Source organism: Panthera uncia, chromosome B4 (genome assembly GCF_023721935.1).
Source record: "Panthera uncia isolate 11264 chromosome B4, Puncia_PCG_1.0, whole genome shotgun sequence".
In the NCBI taxonomy this organism is placed as follows: Eukaryota; Metazoa; Chordata; class Mammalia; order Carnivora; family Felidae; genus Panthera; species Panthera uncia.
Window position 1 is genome coordinate 96,527,219 of NC_064809.1, and position 19,743 is coordinate 96,546,961.

General features: G+C 36.7%; 1 protein-coding gene across 3 annotated transcripts in view; it reads right to left on the reverse strand.

Moving 5' to 3' along the window:
• The window catches only part of CAPS2 (calcyphosine 2), a 57,185-nt gene that overhangs the window by 27,405 nt on the left and 10,037 nt on the right, over positions 1-19,743 (reverse strand). For all 3 annotated transcript variants that reach the window (XM_049627444.1, XM_049627443.1, XM_049627442.1), the window contains exons 4-11: positions 18,914-18,959; positions 18,318-18,479; positions 13,595-13,717; positions 10,476-10,543; positions 6,368-6,487; positions 1,476-1,550; positions 233-328; positions 51-144 (exon numbers count right to left, since the gene is read on the reverse strand). In XM_049627444.1, the coding sequence (XP_049483401.1) occupies positions 51-144; positions 233-328; positions 1,476-1,550; positions 6,368-6,487; positions 10,476-10,543; positions 13,595-13,717; positions 18,318-18,479; positions 18,914-18,959 (784 nt within the window). The remainder of the gene's footprint in view (positions 1-50; positions 145-232; positions 329-1,475; positions 1,551-6,367; positions 6,488-10,475; positions 10,544-13,594; positions 13,718-18,317; positions 18,480-18,913; positions 18,960-19,743) is intronic.

The window sequence follows — 19,743 nt, forward strand, 5'->3', positions numbered from 1 at the left end:
AATTCAACATCTGGTATTAAAACACTGGCATACATACATACTTAACTTACAATATAAAAATCACCAAGTTGGTATTGTTTTCCTTTTCTTCGTCCACACTGATGACTATAAATGTTTTTTTGAATAAAAGGAAGCACATTTGTTCTAGAAGTTAAATGACAAAAGTGTAAAGTTAGTCAGATTCTCTCAGAAGTCATCATCTTGAGAGTTGTAACAATGTTTTATGGCATACCTATTTTTCCCAAATTGCCGATATTCATAAATTGTTAGGGACTGGTCATGAGTAAAAAAGAACCCAATCAGCTCTCTGCAAGCATCACGTCCATTTCTAGAAAAATAGAATAATATTAAAGATTTTCAAATAGGTTAATTTTCAAATTAAATAATAAACCAGAATTGTGTATGTCAAAGAATAGCATTACTCTCTTGAATGTGTGCCAATGAGCAAGCATTATGGACAGCTACAGGGGAAACGACCTGGCTTGCTGAAGTGTCAGTTTAAGTAAGATTTGGATGGAGAAAAAGCTTTACCTTACACTGATATGAATATAGATATATTACAATTTACTATTTTGACATAGAATTTTAAGATAAAGTGAAAAAAATTTTTTAAATGTTGACCTTGCAAGAAGCCACTCAAGGATAGACATTTTCATCTTTGCCATTAATAGAAAGTTTAAGGGGCTCCTGGGTGGCTCAGTCAGTTAAGCATCCAACTTTGGCTCAGGTCACGATCTCATGGTTTGTGAGTTTGAGCCCCACCTCGGGCTCTGTGCTAACAGCTCAGAGTCTGGAGCCTGCTTCGGATTCTGTCTCTCTCTCTCTCTCTCTCTCTCTCTCTCTCTCTCTGCCCTCCCTTCCTTGCTCATGCTCTGTCTCTATCTCTGTCTCTGTCTTTGTCTCTCTCCCAAAAATAAACATTAGAAAAAAAATTTTTAACGAAAAAAGAAAGTTTAAAATCACTAAACAAACATGATAACTTTTAAAAACACACTTCATCTTTAATATACACAAAGAACATCAGCATTTTGTATGATTGGAAGTTTATAAGACAGAGATAACATATGTGAGAATCATCTTTCTTCTCACTTTCCTGTATCTATCAATAATCTACTAGTGATTTAAACCATGAAAGGAAAATCAAATAAAGCAGCTTACATAAAGGTTAATTTTTAAATGGTCTACCATTTTCTACTAGTAGTATATATTATCAAAAAATTCACTTCTAAGTTTCTTTTCGAAAGACATTTTAAAATCACTTTTTAAATAACTTCTAATTAAAATGTCTTATTTGTAGGTTCCTAGTTCCTATAATTTTTGCAACATACTAATATATATTACCTAAAATGTTCATTCTACATTCACATTTTTTATTTAAATGTGACAAAACTAACTAATCTCATTATTCTTATTTCTATTTGAAGAGACTATTTTTTACAATTATAGAATTAGAAGTTTAATAAAATCACAATTACCTTGATATGATCCTACCATCAAACTGTACTTTGTGGGAAAGCATGTTTTCAGTTAATGTAGAATGGGTTCTTATCCTGTTAAGAAATACACTGGTCAATAATTATTTTAAAGTTACTTACACTACACTTGATGTAGATGATGAAGTACGAGAAAAAGTGACGTTGATATTTTGAAACGCACAGAATGAAGATGAAGTTATAACCCCCCCCCCGCGTTTTGAGTGCTCACTGAAGCCGACTCGGAGGAAATAACCCTGAGATGCAGTGTATAACACATGAATGACTTCTATTTGAATGTATAGTATCAAAGTGCTACACAAGTAAACAGCACATTTGTAACTGGTCTTACCTGCAGCCATTTCTAACCCTGTTCTATGCTTCCCTCCAACCATATAATTTGCTTTTTTAGTTTTTTTCCATTAGAGGTGACTAAGGGACAAAGTCCTGCCAATAACTTCCAGGAAAGACTTTCTTTTACCCTGGTGACAGAGTGTGGCATGGGAACAGTTCCTGCCTGTGAATGTGGCAGGGAAAAGATGCCAGCCATCAGGCAAGCGTGTCAGAAAGGCCAATAAGATCTCCAGAAAGCCAGCCCAGAGCTGCATCATCACTGAGCCACTGGCCTAAAACCAACCACTACCTCCAGGCAACTGGTTATGTAAGAAAAATAAATCCTGACTTGTTTAAGTCACCATCCGTCAAGTTTTCAGTCACAGGCAGCTGAAAACATTCCTTACCAACATAACAGAATAATGGAAAAGGATGCTGGAAGAGGCTCCAGCCTTGCGAGAGGTCTAGCTGTAAGACCCCAGGCGGCTTATTTAATCTTATGGCCTTCATGAAGCACAAAATGACCTCACGAAGATTGCTAGTCCTCAAATTTTGTTTAATAATATGAAATAAAACCCAAATATCCACACTTTTGAACCCTGTTACTAGTAATCTCCTTTATATTAAGAAATCTGAAAAATTGGTCATGTGTCTTTACTCTCCTTCCTAAATAATTTTTTGGTACTCCAATGAAACTGCAGGTGTAATGAAACTGCAATAATGTAAATAGTAAGTGAGTATATGAGTCATTGGGATCTTGAAAAGTAATACTTCAATAAAATCTAAGTCTCTATGAAAGGTAAACAGGATACACACAAGAGCCTATGGACCAAAGGAGTTTGTGAACACAGGATGGAGCCATGAAAAATTGGTCATCTCGATTCAACTTAATCCATTAGTATTAATGTGCATATTGAATGCTCACTACATGCCTAAAAAAATTCTAAATGCTGAGAAAAAAACAGCAATAACAGCTACTATTTATTGAGAACTTCCTAGACATCAGTCACTATTAAAATCACTTAAATGTGCATTGGTCCATTCAATGCTTGCAATAACTTCATGAAGTACTATTATCCCATCTTACAAATAAATTTTACAGAGTCATATAATTACTGCATGACAGAGCCCAACCTTGCTCATAACCATTATATTAGATTGCTTCTCAAAGATGAACAGAATTCAATTTAACAGTGATAGGTTGAAGTAACAGCAGCTTAGAGTCTAGAGTCTCCGTGAAAAGATAAAAGAATAAAACATTTACATTATAAATGGAAAGTTCTATGCTAAGGTTTTAAGTATCCAGTAAGTAGTACCAAACACTTCTACCCAAGTTCTTAACCAATACAAAATAAGAATCAGGCAGATGAAGATTAAAATATGTATTTTATTATATTACTAACTATATACTATATTACTATATACTATTACTATACACTATATACTATTACTATATACTATATTACTAACTATATTACTAATTATATTACTAACTATATTATATGACTAACCCACTCATTCCCAGTGGGTAGGGACCCTGCAAAATGTAACGCCTTGAGCAGCTTCTGCAGGCAGCTGGCTCCCAAGGAAAAGAGAAGAGGAAGGGCAGCCCTATACCTGCTATTCCCACTTCCAACTCTGAAGCAAAATCCTCTTCTCCTTCTCCAGGAAGAATGAATGCGGGAGGACGAAATCCATGAATTCAGTAATTCTAACTAATACCACTATAGTATTTTTCACTGAAGGAGGCTCAATCTAAAATTTATATTGACAAGGGGTGCCTGGGTGGCTCAGTTGGGTAAGCATCCGACTTTGGCTCAGGTCACGATCTCATGGTTCATGAAGTCAAGCCCCAAGTCAAGTCAGGCTCTGTGCTGACAGCTCGGAGCCTGGAGCCTGCTTCAGATTCTGTGTCTCCCTCTCTCTGTCCCTCACCTGTTCATGCTCTTTCTCTGTTTCTCTCTTCAATAATAAGCATTAACAAACTAAATTAAAAAATAAGTAAAATAAAATTTATATAGAAGAGGAAAGGGCATAGTATATCAAGCCAATATTGAAGGTTTTTTTCTAATTACTCTAAAAGAAAGCAATACCAATTAAGACAGGATGATATTGGTGCAGAAATACACAATAGGGAGATGAGACTAAAGGAAAAGCCTAGACACCAACCATGCATTTATAATAATTTGATATATTAGGACATAAGCAGCATTATGAGTTAGAGGGACAATGAGTTTGTGATAGGTAGAGATTTCCTAAAGATACATAGGGCACTAACAATAAGTGGAAAGATCGGCAAACTGGTCTACATCAAAATTAGTAAACTCCTATTCAGCAAAAGAGTTGATCAAGAAAATGAAAAGGTGACCATAGAGGAAGAAAAGATCTGTCCAACAAATATAACTGAAAAAGGACTTGTACCAAGAATATATAAATTAAGTTCCACAGATCAATGCAAAGAAGATAACCCAACAGACTCGAAGGGAAGATTCATGTAAGAGGATATCTGTTTCATATAAGGGGATACTGATAACACACCCATAAGAACTAAGATGAAAGACATTGACAATACTGAACACCAGCAAAGATGTGGTGAACTAGAATCCTCTTACTGCTACAGGTGGGAGTGCTAACTGCAGCCACCACTCTGAAAAACTATTCGGCGTTATTTTTTAGAGCTGAACAAATGCATACTAAATGGTCCAGCAATTCCACTTCTAAGTATGTACTGAGCAGAAACGAGGGCGTATGTTCACCAAAAGGCATACACCAAAGTTCATGGAAGCACCACTCTGAAACAGCCAAATGTCCATCAACGTCGTGAGTAAATAAACCGTGGCACATTTATATACAATGAAATACTGTACAGTGAGAATAAAAGACAAAAACAAATAACAACTCATAACATGTTGACTCATAAACATGTTGAGCAAAAAGAAGCCAGATACATAGTGTCTAAATTTTGTGACTTCAGTAAGTTTATAATAAGGCAGTTACCATCTATGATATCAGGACAGAGAAGTTACCCTGTTATGGTAGGGGAAGGGGATAGGCAGGCAAGGGGAGTTTCTGGGATGTTCGTAATGTTCTATTTCTTGATGTAGGAACTTGGGACCTGAGTATTGTTCACTTTGTGGAAATTCCTTTGCTGTACACTTAAACTGTGTACATTTTGTGGACATATACTTTATTTCAATAAAAGTTTACTTCAGAAAAAGAAACATTTAGGGGCACCTGGGTGGCTCAGTTGGTTAAGCATCCGACCCTTGATTTCAGCTTAGCTCATGATCTCACAGTTCGTGGGTTCAAGCCTGGAGTCGGGCTCTGTGCCCACAGTGTGGAGCCTGCTTGGAATTCTCTCCCCTCCTCCACCCCGCCACTTGTGCCTCCCCCCCCCCCTCAAAATAAATAAATAAACTCTAAAAACACAAAGAGTTTAGATGTGTTAGCTGAATAATGACCCTCCAGAGTTGTTCACACCCTGTACCTCAGAACATGTAAATATGTTACAATTACATGATATGATAAAAGGGACTTTGCATGTGTGACTCCAGACACTGAGATGAGGAGATTATCTGAAATTACCCAGCTGGATTCAATGCAATCACAAGTGTCTTCATGAGAGGAAAGCAGAGGGATACTGTGACTACAGAAGAGCAGTGTCAGAGTGATAAAAAACAAGAAAGACGAGCAGCCATTGCTGGCTTTGAGCATGGAGGAAGGGGCCATTAGCCAAGGAATAAAGGCAGCCTCTAGAAGCTGAGAGAGACAAGGAAATGGATTCTCCCCTGAAGCCTCCAGAAGGAATGCAGCCCCGTCAACACCTTGCTTTTAGGCTTCTGACCTCCAGAACTGTAAGAGGATGAATTTGTGTTGCTTTAAAATACTGTGTGTGGTAATCTGTCACAGCAGCCATAGGCAATTAACACACAATACCTTTGAGTATTTAAGGTATGGAAACACCCTTCCAGAAAATAAGAATGAAACAAAAGAGAACAGTTCTAAAGAAGTACTTCTTGGCATGTCCAGCAGTCTGAAAATATGAAAGCATTGCTGCAGAAACTAGTGGATTTTGTGTCTATTGATGCTGAAGTGAGCCATCACCTGCCAGTGAAGTTGTTGACAAATTTAAGTGGACTGCACCCCAAAACTGTGAAAGCCCAAAGATTTCATAAGCTACAACGTAAAAAGCAAAATGGCAATAATAATAATAATAATAATAAACATTTAAATAATACTAACTTTGAATACATTATATCAATGAGATTCAGCACATACAAATGTCTCAGTTACTATATTGTATATTGTCACATATATTATCTCCTAAGGTTGTAGCTGTCATTCCTAAGTTACTAATAAAAACCCTAGAGGGCAAAGTATACCCCAATACCCTAAATTGGCAGAACCGAGATCTGAACTCCAAAAATTCCACTTCCTTTTATATAGAAAAAAGCAAAAATAAGCCAATAAAAAGGTCTTTTCAGTTAGACACAAAAGTATATTTTTAAAAATTCATTTATAACATACTATATCCTCATTCGATATCAGTGAAGTCTTCTTACTTAGTTTCATGTAGCGTTCTTTTCCTAAATCGAAGAGGTGCCATCTTTGAATCTGGAACGATATGAATGCTTTCTTGTCTCTCGGAGGTTAAGTTTTGTTCTGGATCACTGATCACAGCCCTACACAGAAAATACAAAGTCTGACAATTCAGTGTGATAACGCATGACTCTAGCATTCACATATGTGTAAGCAGCTAGAAAAGCTCAACTACCAATGCAAACTTACAATTATATATTTGCCAGATACTGAATGAATAAATTTAATAATTAAAAACTACTAGCCATAAAAAAACAATCACTCCTATCAATCTTTTTCCATAAATATTATCTAAAAATACACTGAAATTTTTGAGAAAACTCAGAGCTTCGTGTCTCTCTTTAATTTTTTTAATGTTTATTTATTTATTTTGAGAGAGAGAGAGAGAGAGAACGCACAAGCAGGAGGAGGAGCAGAGAGGGAGGGAGACAGAGAATCTCAAGCAGGTTCTGTGCTGCCAGCACAGAGCCCAACTTGGGCGTCAAGCCCACAAACCATGAGATCATGACCTGAGCTGAAATCAAGAGTCAGATGCTTGGGGTGCCTGGGTGGCCCAACATCTGGCTTCAACTCAGGTCGTGATCTCATGGTTTATGAGTTCAAGTCCCACATTGGGCTTACTGCTGTCAGCATGGATCCCACTTCAGATCCTCTGTCCCCCTCTCTCTCTGTCCCTCCCTTATTCATGCTCTCTCAAAAACAAATAAAATAAACCTTAAAAAAAAAGATGCTTAACCTACTGAACCACACAGGCGCCCCCATGTCTCTCTCTTATTATTCTTTCAACAAATAGACATTGTGTTGATGACTTCTGAATAAAGATGTGAAGCAAAGTAAGTAAGCAACAATATGGATTTCTGGGGGAAAAGCATTCCAAGCAGAAGGGAAGATAAATGCAAGGTACCTAAGACAGGAGTGAACCTTATGGTATGTTTGAGAGCAGGGAGGAAGCTGAGTGGCTGGAACAGAATAGATAAGAGAGGGAGAGAAGCAGGAAAAGTGATCCAAGGTCTAATGATGGGCAGATCATGTAGGGCTTGGGTAAACTATATTATTGACAATTTTTTAGCACACCTGATCCATATCCTTGCCATGGCCTCATTATAGGTGTACTGTACTTTCTTCCCCTTTAGCTTTGGGCTTAGCCATTTGACTTGCTTTGGCCATTATATAGAGCTGGATGGCTCTGCTGATCTCAACTAAACTAACTTATGTAAGTGTGGGTTGTTTGTGGATGTGCTTGTCTAGGATAATCGTGGCTAAGTGGCCCAGGTGCATTGGCAGAGTCACGTTCTTCTTAAGACCAGTGGGTGGGCCAAGCTGTGTTCTCATAAATATAGTGAAAGCACAAAAAGGCCAAGTGGGAACACATAAGGCTTCCTAAGTCCTAAGCTCTGAACTGAGACCAATGTTTTTATTCATATGTAACTGGCCAAAGTAAGTAAAAAGTAAGAACCACTTGGCCAAGCCTAGCTTGGACAGTTAATCTGAAGATACATAAGCTCTAATTAATTATTGTCTTAGGGGGCGCCTGGGTGGCTTAGTCAGTTAAGCGTCCGACTTGGGCTTAGGTCATGATCTCACAGTTCGTGAGTTCGAGCCTCCCTTCAGGCTCTCCGCTGTCAGGCAGAGACCCCTTCGGATCCTCTGTCTCCTCTCTCTCTGCCCTTCCCCCACTTGCTTGAACTCTCAATAAATAAATAAATAAATAAATAAACATTAATTATTGTTTCAAGCTACTAGGTTTTGTGTTGATATGTAATCAATACATAGATATTACTCTGATGTGGAAAATTACTGGAAGGTTTGATCTGGCTTGCTTTTTAATAGACTTACTCTGGCTCCTGGGTTAAGAATAGACCAACAAGGGGCAAATGGAGACACGATGAGTGTAGTTAGAAAGTGACTAAAATAATCCAGGAGAAAGAAGATGACAGTGTGAGCAGGGATGATGGCAGAAGAAGGAGTAAATTTATTGTGAGGGTGGAAGTGTGAGTGATTGCTGACAAACTGAGTATAGGATTTGAGAAAAAGAGAGGCATCAAAAGCATCACCAAGATTTTAGGTCTAAATAACCTGAAGAATGGAGCTGCCTTGGAGGAAAATTAAAGAGGATTTGGTCATGGGGAAAGGGAAGGAAAAGAACTTCCCGGAACCCAGATTGGCAAATGTTCCACTGGAGCCTTAGATTAGGGAAGCATCAGCGTATAAACGGTTTTTAAAGGCATGATACTGGATGAGATCACTTGGGAACTACATGTAGAAAAAGTCCAAGAATGGAGCCCAGTGTACTCCCACATATAAAGGCAGGGGTGATGAAAAGGAACCAGGGGAAAAGACTGAGAAGGAGCAGAAGGGAGGAGGAAAACTAGCCAAGTGTCGTGTGTAGGAAGCCAAATGGGAAAGAGAAACGTATTTCAAAAAAGGAGAAAGTTTCCAGTGGAGAAAGACGTTGCTGGGTCAAATAAAGGAGAACCGAGAGATCGCCATTAGTGGAACAACATGGATGCCACTCGTTATCTTATGAGGAGATGTGGTGGCACAGTGAGGGTGAAAACACTGACAAAGTGAGTTCAAGAGATAAGTGAAGGAGGTGCATTGAAGCCTATAAGAATAATTAATAGGGGCGCCTGGGTGGCTCAGTCGGTTGAGCGGCCGACTTCAGCTCAAGTCACGATCTCGCGGTCCGTGAGTTCGAGCCCCGCGTCGGGCTCTGGGTTGATGGCTCGGAGCCTGGAGCCTGTTTCCGATTCTGTGTCTCCCTCTCTCTCTGCCCCTCCCCCGTTCATGCTCTGTCTCTCTCTGTCCCAAAAACAAATAAACGTTAAAAAAAAAAAAAACATTTAAAAAAGAATAATTATTTCAAAACAAGTTACTGAAAAACATGCACATAAAAATACCTTTCTCTCTGCCATCTATACAAGCGATACTTTTTTTCAAAGCTAATCATAAGTCTCTCTCTCTCTCTCTCTCTCTCTCTCTCAAAAATAAATAAACATAAAAAAACATTTTTTTGGGGCGCCTGGGTGGCGCAGTCGGTTAAGCGTCCGACTTCAGCCAGGTCACGATCTCGCGGTCCGTGAGTTCGAGCCCCGCGTCAGGCTCTGGGCTGATGGCTCGGAGCCTGGAGCCTGTTTCCGATTCTGTGTCTCCCTCTCTCTCTGCCCCTCCCCCGTTCATGCTCTGTCTCTCTCTGTCCCAAAAAAATAAATAAAAAACGTTGAAAAAAAAAATTAAAAAAAAAAACAACATTTTTTTAAGCTATCCAAAAGTCTTAGTTCTTTCTTGAAGGCATCCTAGATTATTCCGCCTTTTCTGAAATCCTGCCATATTTATGTATTATCCTGCAATTTGAAACAGCAGGTATTTAACCTTTACACAGTTTTCTAAGAGTTATGAAACTGGAGATTAAGTTTAAAATTTCTAACAGTCCCACAGTTTCCAAACTGTGCACCAAGTCACTCTAGGGTGCCACAGAAAATTCATAGGGACTACGTGAGATATTTTTAATTTTTGAGGGAAACAGTGATACTTGATATTTGTTGGATGCTACCTGAACTACTAGCTCAAGGTAATTCACAGTTTGAACAAGAGATCATGTTACAATGATGTCAAAACGTTGCAAAGCAGGGTCTTCTACAGTTGCTGTGATAAATAGTAAGTGCCATGTGCAGTCAAAAGTGAAGGTGACAGTATCCTACACATTTCTACGGTTTGAGGGATTGGGCAGTGTCCCAAAAGGTGCAAACAAGTAATTGAGGCTATTTGAGAATGAAATAAAAATATTTTTTCTTTCAATTCATGTGTATTATTTTTTCAAATGGCCATTAAGTTGTAATGAAGTAAATACTTAAGTTATTTAGATAAAAATACTTAAAAATAGAACTGTTGGGTATTTCTACTGACTTAGGAATGCTATGAAAAACAAAATCACTAAAACACTATGAGTGCAGTGAACAGAGAAAGTTTGAGAGCCTCTGAGATAGCCACTTGCTGATTGACTAACAATAAAAAAAATTAATGAAAACTTTCTGAATGGATTTATATTACTCATTACTAACTCTCACCCACCTAGATAAGTGGTCTATCATCACTTGCTCTGCAACAGTCTGTTTCTTCTTCTCTGCAGCCACAATTTCCTAAGAAGAGAATTTTTTTTTAATTTCATTGTCCATAAAATAGAACAATACTATAGTTAAGACAAGAATCCAAAATATATGTTAAATTTCCAAATTCCTTCTTAAATATAGATTACTATATCCATCACTAATAAAAGAATCCTAATTATTTAATCTAAAAATACCATTTATTTCCTAAAAAGTGATACACTTAAATTTCTGTAGAAATCATCAGAGTTTTCCATGCACAGCCTCCGAATTTCATGGAGCTAGAATAAAGGAGGAGGACATTATTATATCCCTATCCTTGACAGATGCCCTGTAAAAGGCACTTTAACCTGCTCCAAGAATACCAACCCTGACACAAAAAGAGTTTGTTCTAAAACTGTAAGTAGTAGATATGAAGCTAAAACTGAATTGGAATCATTCAACTTTATATCAAAAATCTAAAAATAAATATTTTTAAAAAGCCTTCCATCATTAAAAGGATAATAATATTTTCTATGCATATAATCCATTACTCAATTGCTGGTTTGATTAAACTATCTTCACACTATTTTTTGCTCTTCCAACTCATTTGAAAATATTTTTACTATATTTTAGGTTATATGAAATTGAAAGATTAGTAATCATTCAATTCCAATTAGATTATAATGTGACTATATTCACTAAAATGTTTCTTTTCAAGAGTAAATAAAAGAAGTTAAAAAAATTAAGGAGTCAAAATAAAGCTTGTTCTATTTTTACACTGTAAATTACTGTCATCTCCCTTGATCACTCTAGTAAATGGAATCAAGTACAATAACATTCCTTAGATAAAGGCTTTGTAACCTTAGGGAGAATGCTCCATTTGAAACTAAGGCAAAATTCAAATAAGGATGATTAAAGGCATATCATAGAAACTACTAAGAAAACTGGGAATTTGGGCACAACTATTTAAATATTAGTCTATAGTTGAATTTCATCTTTTTTTTTTTTTTGGTCTGGTAGAACTTAAGATACAGTTTACACATCCAAATACGCCCCATATAAAGTTCATGTCATTTAACATGACTGCATCTGGTGTTATCTAAGCTCATGACAATTTATAATGACTTGTTTAGTAATCAGTGTCAAACAGCAATTAAAAAGTTAGAAAACTTGTGGTAACTTACAGGTACAGCAAAGCATGTTTTATGTCTAAGGGGGAAGAAAGTGAACACTGACTGAAACATGAAATTATATACAGAAAAGGTCAGCCAGAACAGAGGTGTAAAACTCAGAAGCAAGCAAAAGAGGTGAGATTAATGAGTAGAAAGCCCATGCAGAAAGCCCACCTTGAGTGTTGACATTTATGGAGGCTTATTGTAGGAAAGGTTAGAATCACCCTCAGGCACACTGATTTAGAGGTCTGTGTAAACAAAAAGCAGATCAGAAGCAGAAGCCACACTGATTCAAAGGATCTGATAATGTTGAAAACTGACTAGCAAACTAAAAGAGATGGATATAAAAACCACACAGGCTCACTGCTTCTGTTGTTGAATTAAGTGGTTAAAAATTAAAATGTTTCCACCTACATTTTAAAAATAAATCAGTATTGGGGCGCCTGGGTGGCTCAGTCAGTTAAGTATCCGACTTCGGCTCAGTTCGTGATCTCACGGTTCATGGGTTCAAGCCCCACATCGGGCTCTGAGCCCATCCAGTTTAGAGCCTGGAGCCTGTTTCAGATTCTGTGTCTCCCTCTCTCTCTGCCCCTCCTCCACGCGCGCTCTGTCTCCCTTTGTCTCAAAAATAAATAAACATTTAAAAAAATTAAAAATAAATCAGTACTAATTTCAAACACATTCAAAGTGTACTCACACAAATATTTCCTTGGGCAGGTGTGGGGGGGATGATAAATGCCTGCTATCACAATGAAGTAAAATGTACGTGATGCTGAATTTAGTGAATTAAAATGATTGTGAGTAAAAGAAATCCACTAACACCCAGATGGCTTTGGATGAAATCAAGAACACTCAATAGGCCTTAAGTATCAGTAATACTCATTTCAAGTGTAACTTCAGGAACATATCAAAGTAAGCCTCATCTGGGATACTGTTTTGTCTTATAAAGTAGCTTTTTTTAATTTTAGGATAATCCTGGTAAGATTCCTTATTCTATTAAACATAAATATCTCAATAATAATAGGCATATAAAATAATGTTTATGTTGTTTTAGTAAAAGAACTACAGCAAGGTAGTAACTTGGTCATCCACAGAAAATCAGTACATAGTCTGGAGACTGATTACACATTGTTGTCAATTCAGAACATACTAATTCTGGATGATTGTAATTCCAATAAAATATATATTGACTTCCGTCAATGATAATGATAATGTAACTGGCTAAAACTGTAATGTTTTATTATATTTAGGTTATTTAAGCCAGAATTTTCCCAACTTTGGAACCACCACACACTGGTATTTCATCAATTCATTACTAATATGTCTAAGATATTAATCACCTGGGGGTGTCTGGGCTGGCCAGTGGACTCCAGCTTCAAGCAGCTTGGTCTGATTACCCCAGGACACTATAGAAGTGTCATTATCTATTTGTATCAGATCTGCCCTAAGCGATCCTCATCCAACAATCCAATTGATTTTATAAAAGATGCAATTTAGAGTTAATATTGAGAATCTAGAGCTTTGCTTCCCTTTTCCTTAAAAAAAAAAATTACTTGATTCCTGCCCTTTTCCTTAACGTGCTGGAATTTCTCTAGTCTTATTTGCTTATCACTTTCAAAAAACTAGGTTACTTTGGAGGCAGGGGTGATGCTAAATTAAACCCACTGACAAAAACAGCAGCCAATTAACATTTTTAATAGCATGAACTAAATTTTTACAAACTCTTAAAGATTCAAGACTATTTTTCCACGGCAAATATACCAAACAGCAACCATTGGTAAAAATGAGGACTCGATTTACTCATTAGTGAACATCCACCTCAGTCCAAATTCAATTGTTGCAATTACTTATTCAGTTTTAAGTCTGGAAAATCTTGGAGGGCAAATGAACTTAATGGGTTAACAAGTAAATAAAAATACCGGTAACTTACGGCATCAGACTTCCTCATACACCACGGTGCATTGTACGGGATGTCTGCATAACCCTGCTGTAAGAGGGCCTTCCTATCCAGAGTTGTAAGACCATCGATGATGGCTGCTTCACCTTGTACACACTGCAAGTGAAAGCAATAAATAAACTCATGAGAGTTTGTACTCAGCTCACATACTTAGCATATTTGTTTTTAACAAAATAGAGTATTAAATCACCTCTGAACATGTCAATAGTTATTTGTGTAGCAGTTAACGGTACAATCTCTGACAATCAGATTGCCTATTTGAATCCAGTTCTTCCACCTTCTAGCTAGATGACCTCTCTGTGCCTTGGCTTACTCATGGCAATGGGAATTAATAATAGTAACTACTTCACACACACACACACACACACACACACACACACACACACACACAGTTTAAATGCCCAACTCCTATAAAAGTATCTGATATAGAGTCAGCATTAGATACAAAGTAGCAACTATTATAACTATTATGGTCCATTTGAGTCTTTGTAAAGTTAGTAAAAATGGGCAATGTCCACTCCTTCATACAATGAAATTCAGAAGTACTAAGAGATGGGGTTTATCCTTTAAGGTAAAGGATTCTCTGGGATCCTAAAGATAAACACTAAATTTTTCTCTGAGTATAAGATGTACTTATATTCCCTTAACAACAACAACAAAAATGTCCCAGTGGGATAGCAGTTGCCAAAAACATAATAGATTTCAAGAGTTTTTCCTCCAGGGTTTGTTCTCACTTTCGATCCTTCTCGAAAGGTCACACTCCATGTTCATACTCTACTCTGTCTTCATGACCTTTGATTACTACATGAAATCTTATACATTTGTTTGTGAATTACTGCCTGCCTCTCCTGCTAGACATTCCATTAGGGTGGAACGGTCTTTTCTATTGCAGTATCCCTGATGCCTGAACAGGACCACACATTGTGAACACTCGATATTTACTCAACAAATGAATAACACATTTTGTATAAGTATTAACTATTGGGAAACCAACTTGTGAGGATACTTTATAATTTTATTTATTTACCTGCTAATATATTTGTTTTTCCTGCATAGTGATTTATTTTAACAGGCATCAAAAAAGATCTTTAGCATTATATAAGGTAAATTAAGCTGATTAAATTAACAGATTATGTTCAAGTATAAGCAAAGGTCTGCACTAAGTTTAGATTGAAAGAAGCTTTCAAAAGATTTTTATTTATTTTGTTTCAGCTTATTTTTATCCTTTTACAAAAGGGAAAGGGTGGCATTTCCCCCTTGGTATGTCAAATTTAACCTCCCCAGACCAGACTTCCTGGTGGTCTTCCCTCCCCTTCCAATTGTTCAGGCCCAAAATTTTAGAGGCATCCTTCATCATCTCTTTCTCCTAAGCCTGCAACCAAACCATCAACAAATATTCTCAGCAAATATTCTCAATTATTCAAAATCTATCCAGAATCTGGTTTCTCATCATGACCACTTCTTATCCAACTCTGCTGCCATTGTCCTCATCTCTTGTATGGCTTATTGTGACAGACGCCACAAATATCTTTCCGCTTCCAGCTTTGTCCCATTCTTCGCAAAACCCATCCTCAACACAGCAAAGGCGCTTTCTGCCTCAGAGTAAAAGGCAAAGTTCTTACATGGTCTACAAGGCCTCGCAGATCTGCCTCCCCGCCCTCCCTTAACTCTCTCCTCATCTCTCCCTTCCTCTTCCTCCTCTGACCACACCATCCTCCTTGGTATTTCTTCTTTTTTTAGTGTTTATTTATTTATTTTGATAGAGAGAGCCAGCATGGGAAGAGGCAGAGAGAGGAGAGAGACAGAGAGAGTGAGACAGAATCACAAGCAGGCTCCGTGCTGTCAGCACAGAACCTGACTCGTGGCTCAAACGCACAAACTGGGAGATCATGACCTGAGCCAAAATCAAGAATCAAAGGCTTAACCAACTGAGCCACCCAGGTGCCCCATCCTCCTTGATATTTCTTGAACACTCTATGCTCCCTCCTGCTTCCTGACACTCAGAGTTTATTCTGAGTGGCTTGTGCATCACCTCTTGTGCACCAGTCGTGTGCTGAAATGCTACCTATGGGAAAGATCTTCCCTGGTGATCCTGTACAAGTTGTGATCCCAACCTTGAACACTGGTCTTCCCAGTTCCCCTCCATCTATAGCATTTATCACCATCTGTCAGGCTAGATGCGTTGATTGATTCATTCATTCACTAATATTTTTTTCTTGCTAAGTCCTTCCATTATGATATATATTCTGTAAGGGCAAAAATATTTGTTTTATTTACTGAGTTAATTACTGTTTTCTATAAAATTGAAGTTTAATGATTTTCATGCTTTATTTAAAGATAATTCATTATTTAAAATATAAGTTCACATTTTGGGAAATAATTTGACAATAAGGATTCATCAGCTTTTTACACTAAATGGAAGGAAACTCAACAAAGGAAATCTGCCGTTAAACAAGCAGAGGGGAACTTTTATCTTACTGTTTAATTAATTATCTGTTGACTGATAATATCAGTTTGACTAATGGGTGATTATGACCTTTAGTTATTGCCCTAGGTCCTAAATAAGTCTAACTTTAACTTTTTTTTTTTAATCAGTAAAAAGAATCAATTTACATGTTGTTCCCTACTTTATCAAGAGGCTTACATTTCTGATATCAGAGAGCACTTCTATTTCCAGAGATTACTATTCCAATGTTAATTAATGTAATTGTAAACAGTTTTACTAAAAGCCCATGTATACAGCAATTTTGATTTTCGTAATGGCAAAAATCTAAAAAAATATTGAATAAGTTGTTCGAACCCTTAAGTACAAAATTATTATGTATAGAAACCAGGTCTTTTTGCAAGACTATCAAGAACACATGAAATAATAATTATATACATTTATATGTAGATTTTAAAAATCAAAGCAAAACAGAATTTTTTTCCAAAAGAAAATATGCATATGCTGGCTTCTATAAAATTCTTTATTCATACTATAAGTGTTTACCAAACATATGGGAAGCTTTGCAAGAAATATTGGTTCCTCTCTTAACCAAAAATAAACAAATGCCCTCATCTGAACACATGTTCAAGGAAATCAAAGCTTTGCTTAAAAATATTTTAATCTACTTTGCTGCAGCAAATAGAGCATGAGCTTTTAGATATCTTCAGTCTATTTCCCCAACATTATTACAGTGATCTAAATATTACATGGTAAAACTTATAAATACATGGCCGGATGCTACAGGGCTGTGAAATTATCCTGCCTATGATTATAGACATTAGATTATTACATTTGTATACATCTGCTTGGATCTGGGATATGTGTCTTAACCTAATAGAGACAAAATAATCCCATAACTTTTGTTACTCTTTCCACTAAACACCATGTGATGTAGTAGTTAGTTCAAGATAGTTCCTACATGGATAGATGATATGCCATACCTACTTATAAATTAATCAATTCTTTTTACCTATAAAAAATGTTAAGCTGATACAACCATCAAACTTCCCTGAAAATACAATATTCTTACAAAAAGTTAACTATTACATCCAACTACTATCTCTTTTATGGCTAGTAGTGTCATAAACAATGTTTCTAAACCTTTCTTTCCACAATTCAAGGTTGACCTTTCCAATATGCTTATGAAAAGCCATTAAATATATTATGGTTAGTTGGCTCTCATAGTCATGAATGGTGAATTTACATCTAATTAATATTAAAAAAAAGCATAACTTTAGTAATTCATGATGTTAAAAAAACATCTCCCAACATGACGCAGAAGAAAATCACGGAGTGATGACAGTTTTAGAATAAAATAGGGTCATTGTCACATCTATAATCACTTTTCAACTTTAAAATTTAGACTGTGAGGGGCATCTGGGTGGCTCAGTCGGTTAAAGCATCCAACTTCAGCTCAGGTCATGACCTCACAGTTCGTGAGTTCGAGCTCCGCGTCAAGCTCTGTGTGAGAGCCTGGAGCCTGCTTCATATTCTGTGTCTCCCTCTCTCTCTGCCCCTCTCCATCTCGTGGTCTGTCTGTCTGTCTGTCTCTCTCTCTGTCTCTTTCTCACAAAATAAATAACTAAAAACAGTTTTAATTTAGACTGAGACAAAGAGAGTTCAGGATAGCTACATCAAAAACAGCTTTGTGATATGGTCTTATTTCCAATCCCAAAATAATGAAAACTTGAGAGAAAAGATGACTAGGTCATCTGGCTAGAGTTTTCACATTTGAAAATGATAAATAATAAACCCTTAGAGTAGTTCTTAAGAATAAACTATTTAGGGGCGCCTGGGTGGCGCAGTCGGTTAAGCGTCCGACTTCAGCCAGGTCACGATCTCGCCGTCCGTGAGTTCGAGCCCCGCGTCAGGCTCTGGGCTGATGGCTCGGAGCCTGGAGCCTTTCCGATTCTGTGTCTCCCTCTCTCTCTGCCCCTCCCCCGTTCATGCTCTGTCTCTCTCTGTCCCAAAAATAAATAAAAAACGTTGAAAAAAAAAATTAAAAAAAAAAAAAAAAAGAATAAACTATTTAATGCAAGCAAAGCACTTCAAATAGTCCCTAGAACACAAAAACAAATGCTAGCTACTATACTTACTGTGACTAACAGCAAGACACCCCAGACAAAAAGACTTCTCTGATACATGGAATTTCTTTTTTTTTTTAATTACATCAGAACTTCATGAAGTCTCATACAATGCCTTGTCATCTACCTTGTTTCTTGGAGACTGTTGCGTGACACCTGGTTTTGGATTTTCTGCATTTCTCTGACTGTACTGTTTATATCCCTCTTTCATTTCAGTTTTATATTGCTGATATTTTAGTTTATATTTGCTTGTTGGTCCTGGTAAGTTTTCAGGTATTATGTCTTGCTCCTAGATGTAAAAATAAAAAGCATGTTATCCACCAGAAAAAAAAAAAATGAAAACAATTATTAATTTTCCTTATTAACATACACAGGTTTATCATTTACCTTAACATTTATGCTTAAGAAACAGATCATTATGATCTACATGCTAAACAGAGGTCATATTTAAAATATTTCGCTGGTACAGCATCACTGAGCAACCAAAGCAAGTGGAACTGCTCAGGATGGACTGTGGTCGTAAGTACCAGGAAGCGTATACTTTGTTTCCCAGCTGAAGATCAGTCCTGGTTCTATGAAACTGGTGGGTTAAAATGAATATGCGCAGTACTAAGTGGGATATATGAAAAGCCATCCTAAAATAAAATTAAATAACATTTATTATGAGCTCTATGCAATATTGTGTTCGAATGTTTTTTATAGTAGATACCAAGTAAAAATTACCTCCTCATCAGAGTCAACAAGGCTTCCCAAATCAAGTCGTGGAACCCTGAAAGAAATAATCTATGCATCCCATTACTTTTTAAAATGAGGCTTTAATAGTTGCAAGTCATACATGCTGCATCTTATATAAAAAGGTACACTAAAGCCAATGGTGTGCTGCACCTACCAGCTGTGAGAGGCTTGTGTTACATAAAGGTTCAGTAGTTTTTGAGCTAGTTGTTAACAAAGCATTATTAAAGATAAAATTATATAAACTTCTAATTAAATAAGCTACATTAAAAACAAAGATCATAAATACTTGAAGTCATCACTTCTTAATGACTTTACTGTGCTTCACTATTATCTATGTTCTAGAAGTTATTTACACCTATGGTATTTGTGTGGTAGTATAACGGTGTGCATCTCTTTCCAAGTCTGGGTTCAGTAATATTACACATAGCTTGAAATCAGCCACAGCAGGATGATTGACATGGACATTGGCAAATGCTATGAATCAGGACTTGATTTATTATTTTGTTGATTTCTGAGACTTAAAACAGTAGTGAAGAAAACATTAATGGTACAGATTAAACTTAAAAAGTGTATCGTATCTGTAATTGGCACATTGCAAATAACAAAAAACTGAGGAAATATTGTACCAGAATTTGAAACTATTGCTTAAGTCAACAAATAAATCACTCACATCACTTTACAATAAATGAAAATATCAACCAATGTTCATAAATTGAACTAATGGTTCATCAGCTGCAGATACAATAATTCAGCAAAAAACAAAAAGCATTCCGTGAGAATCAATTGGCTACATGGAATTTCCAAAAGAGAGTTTATAT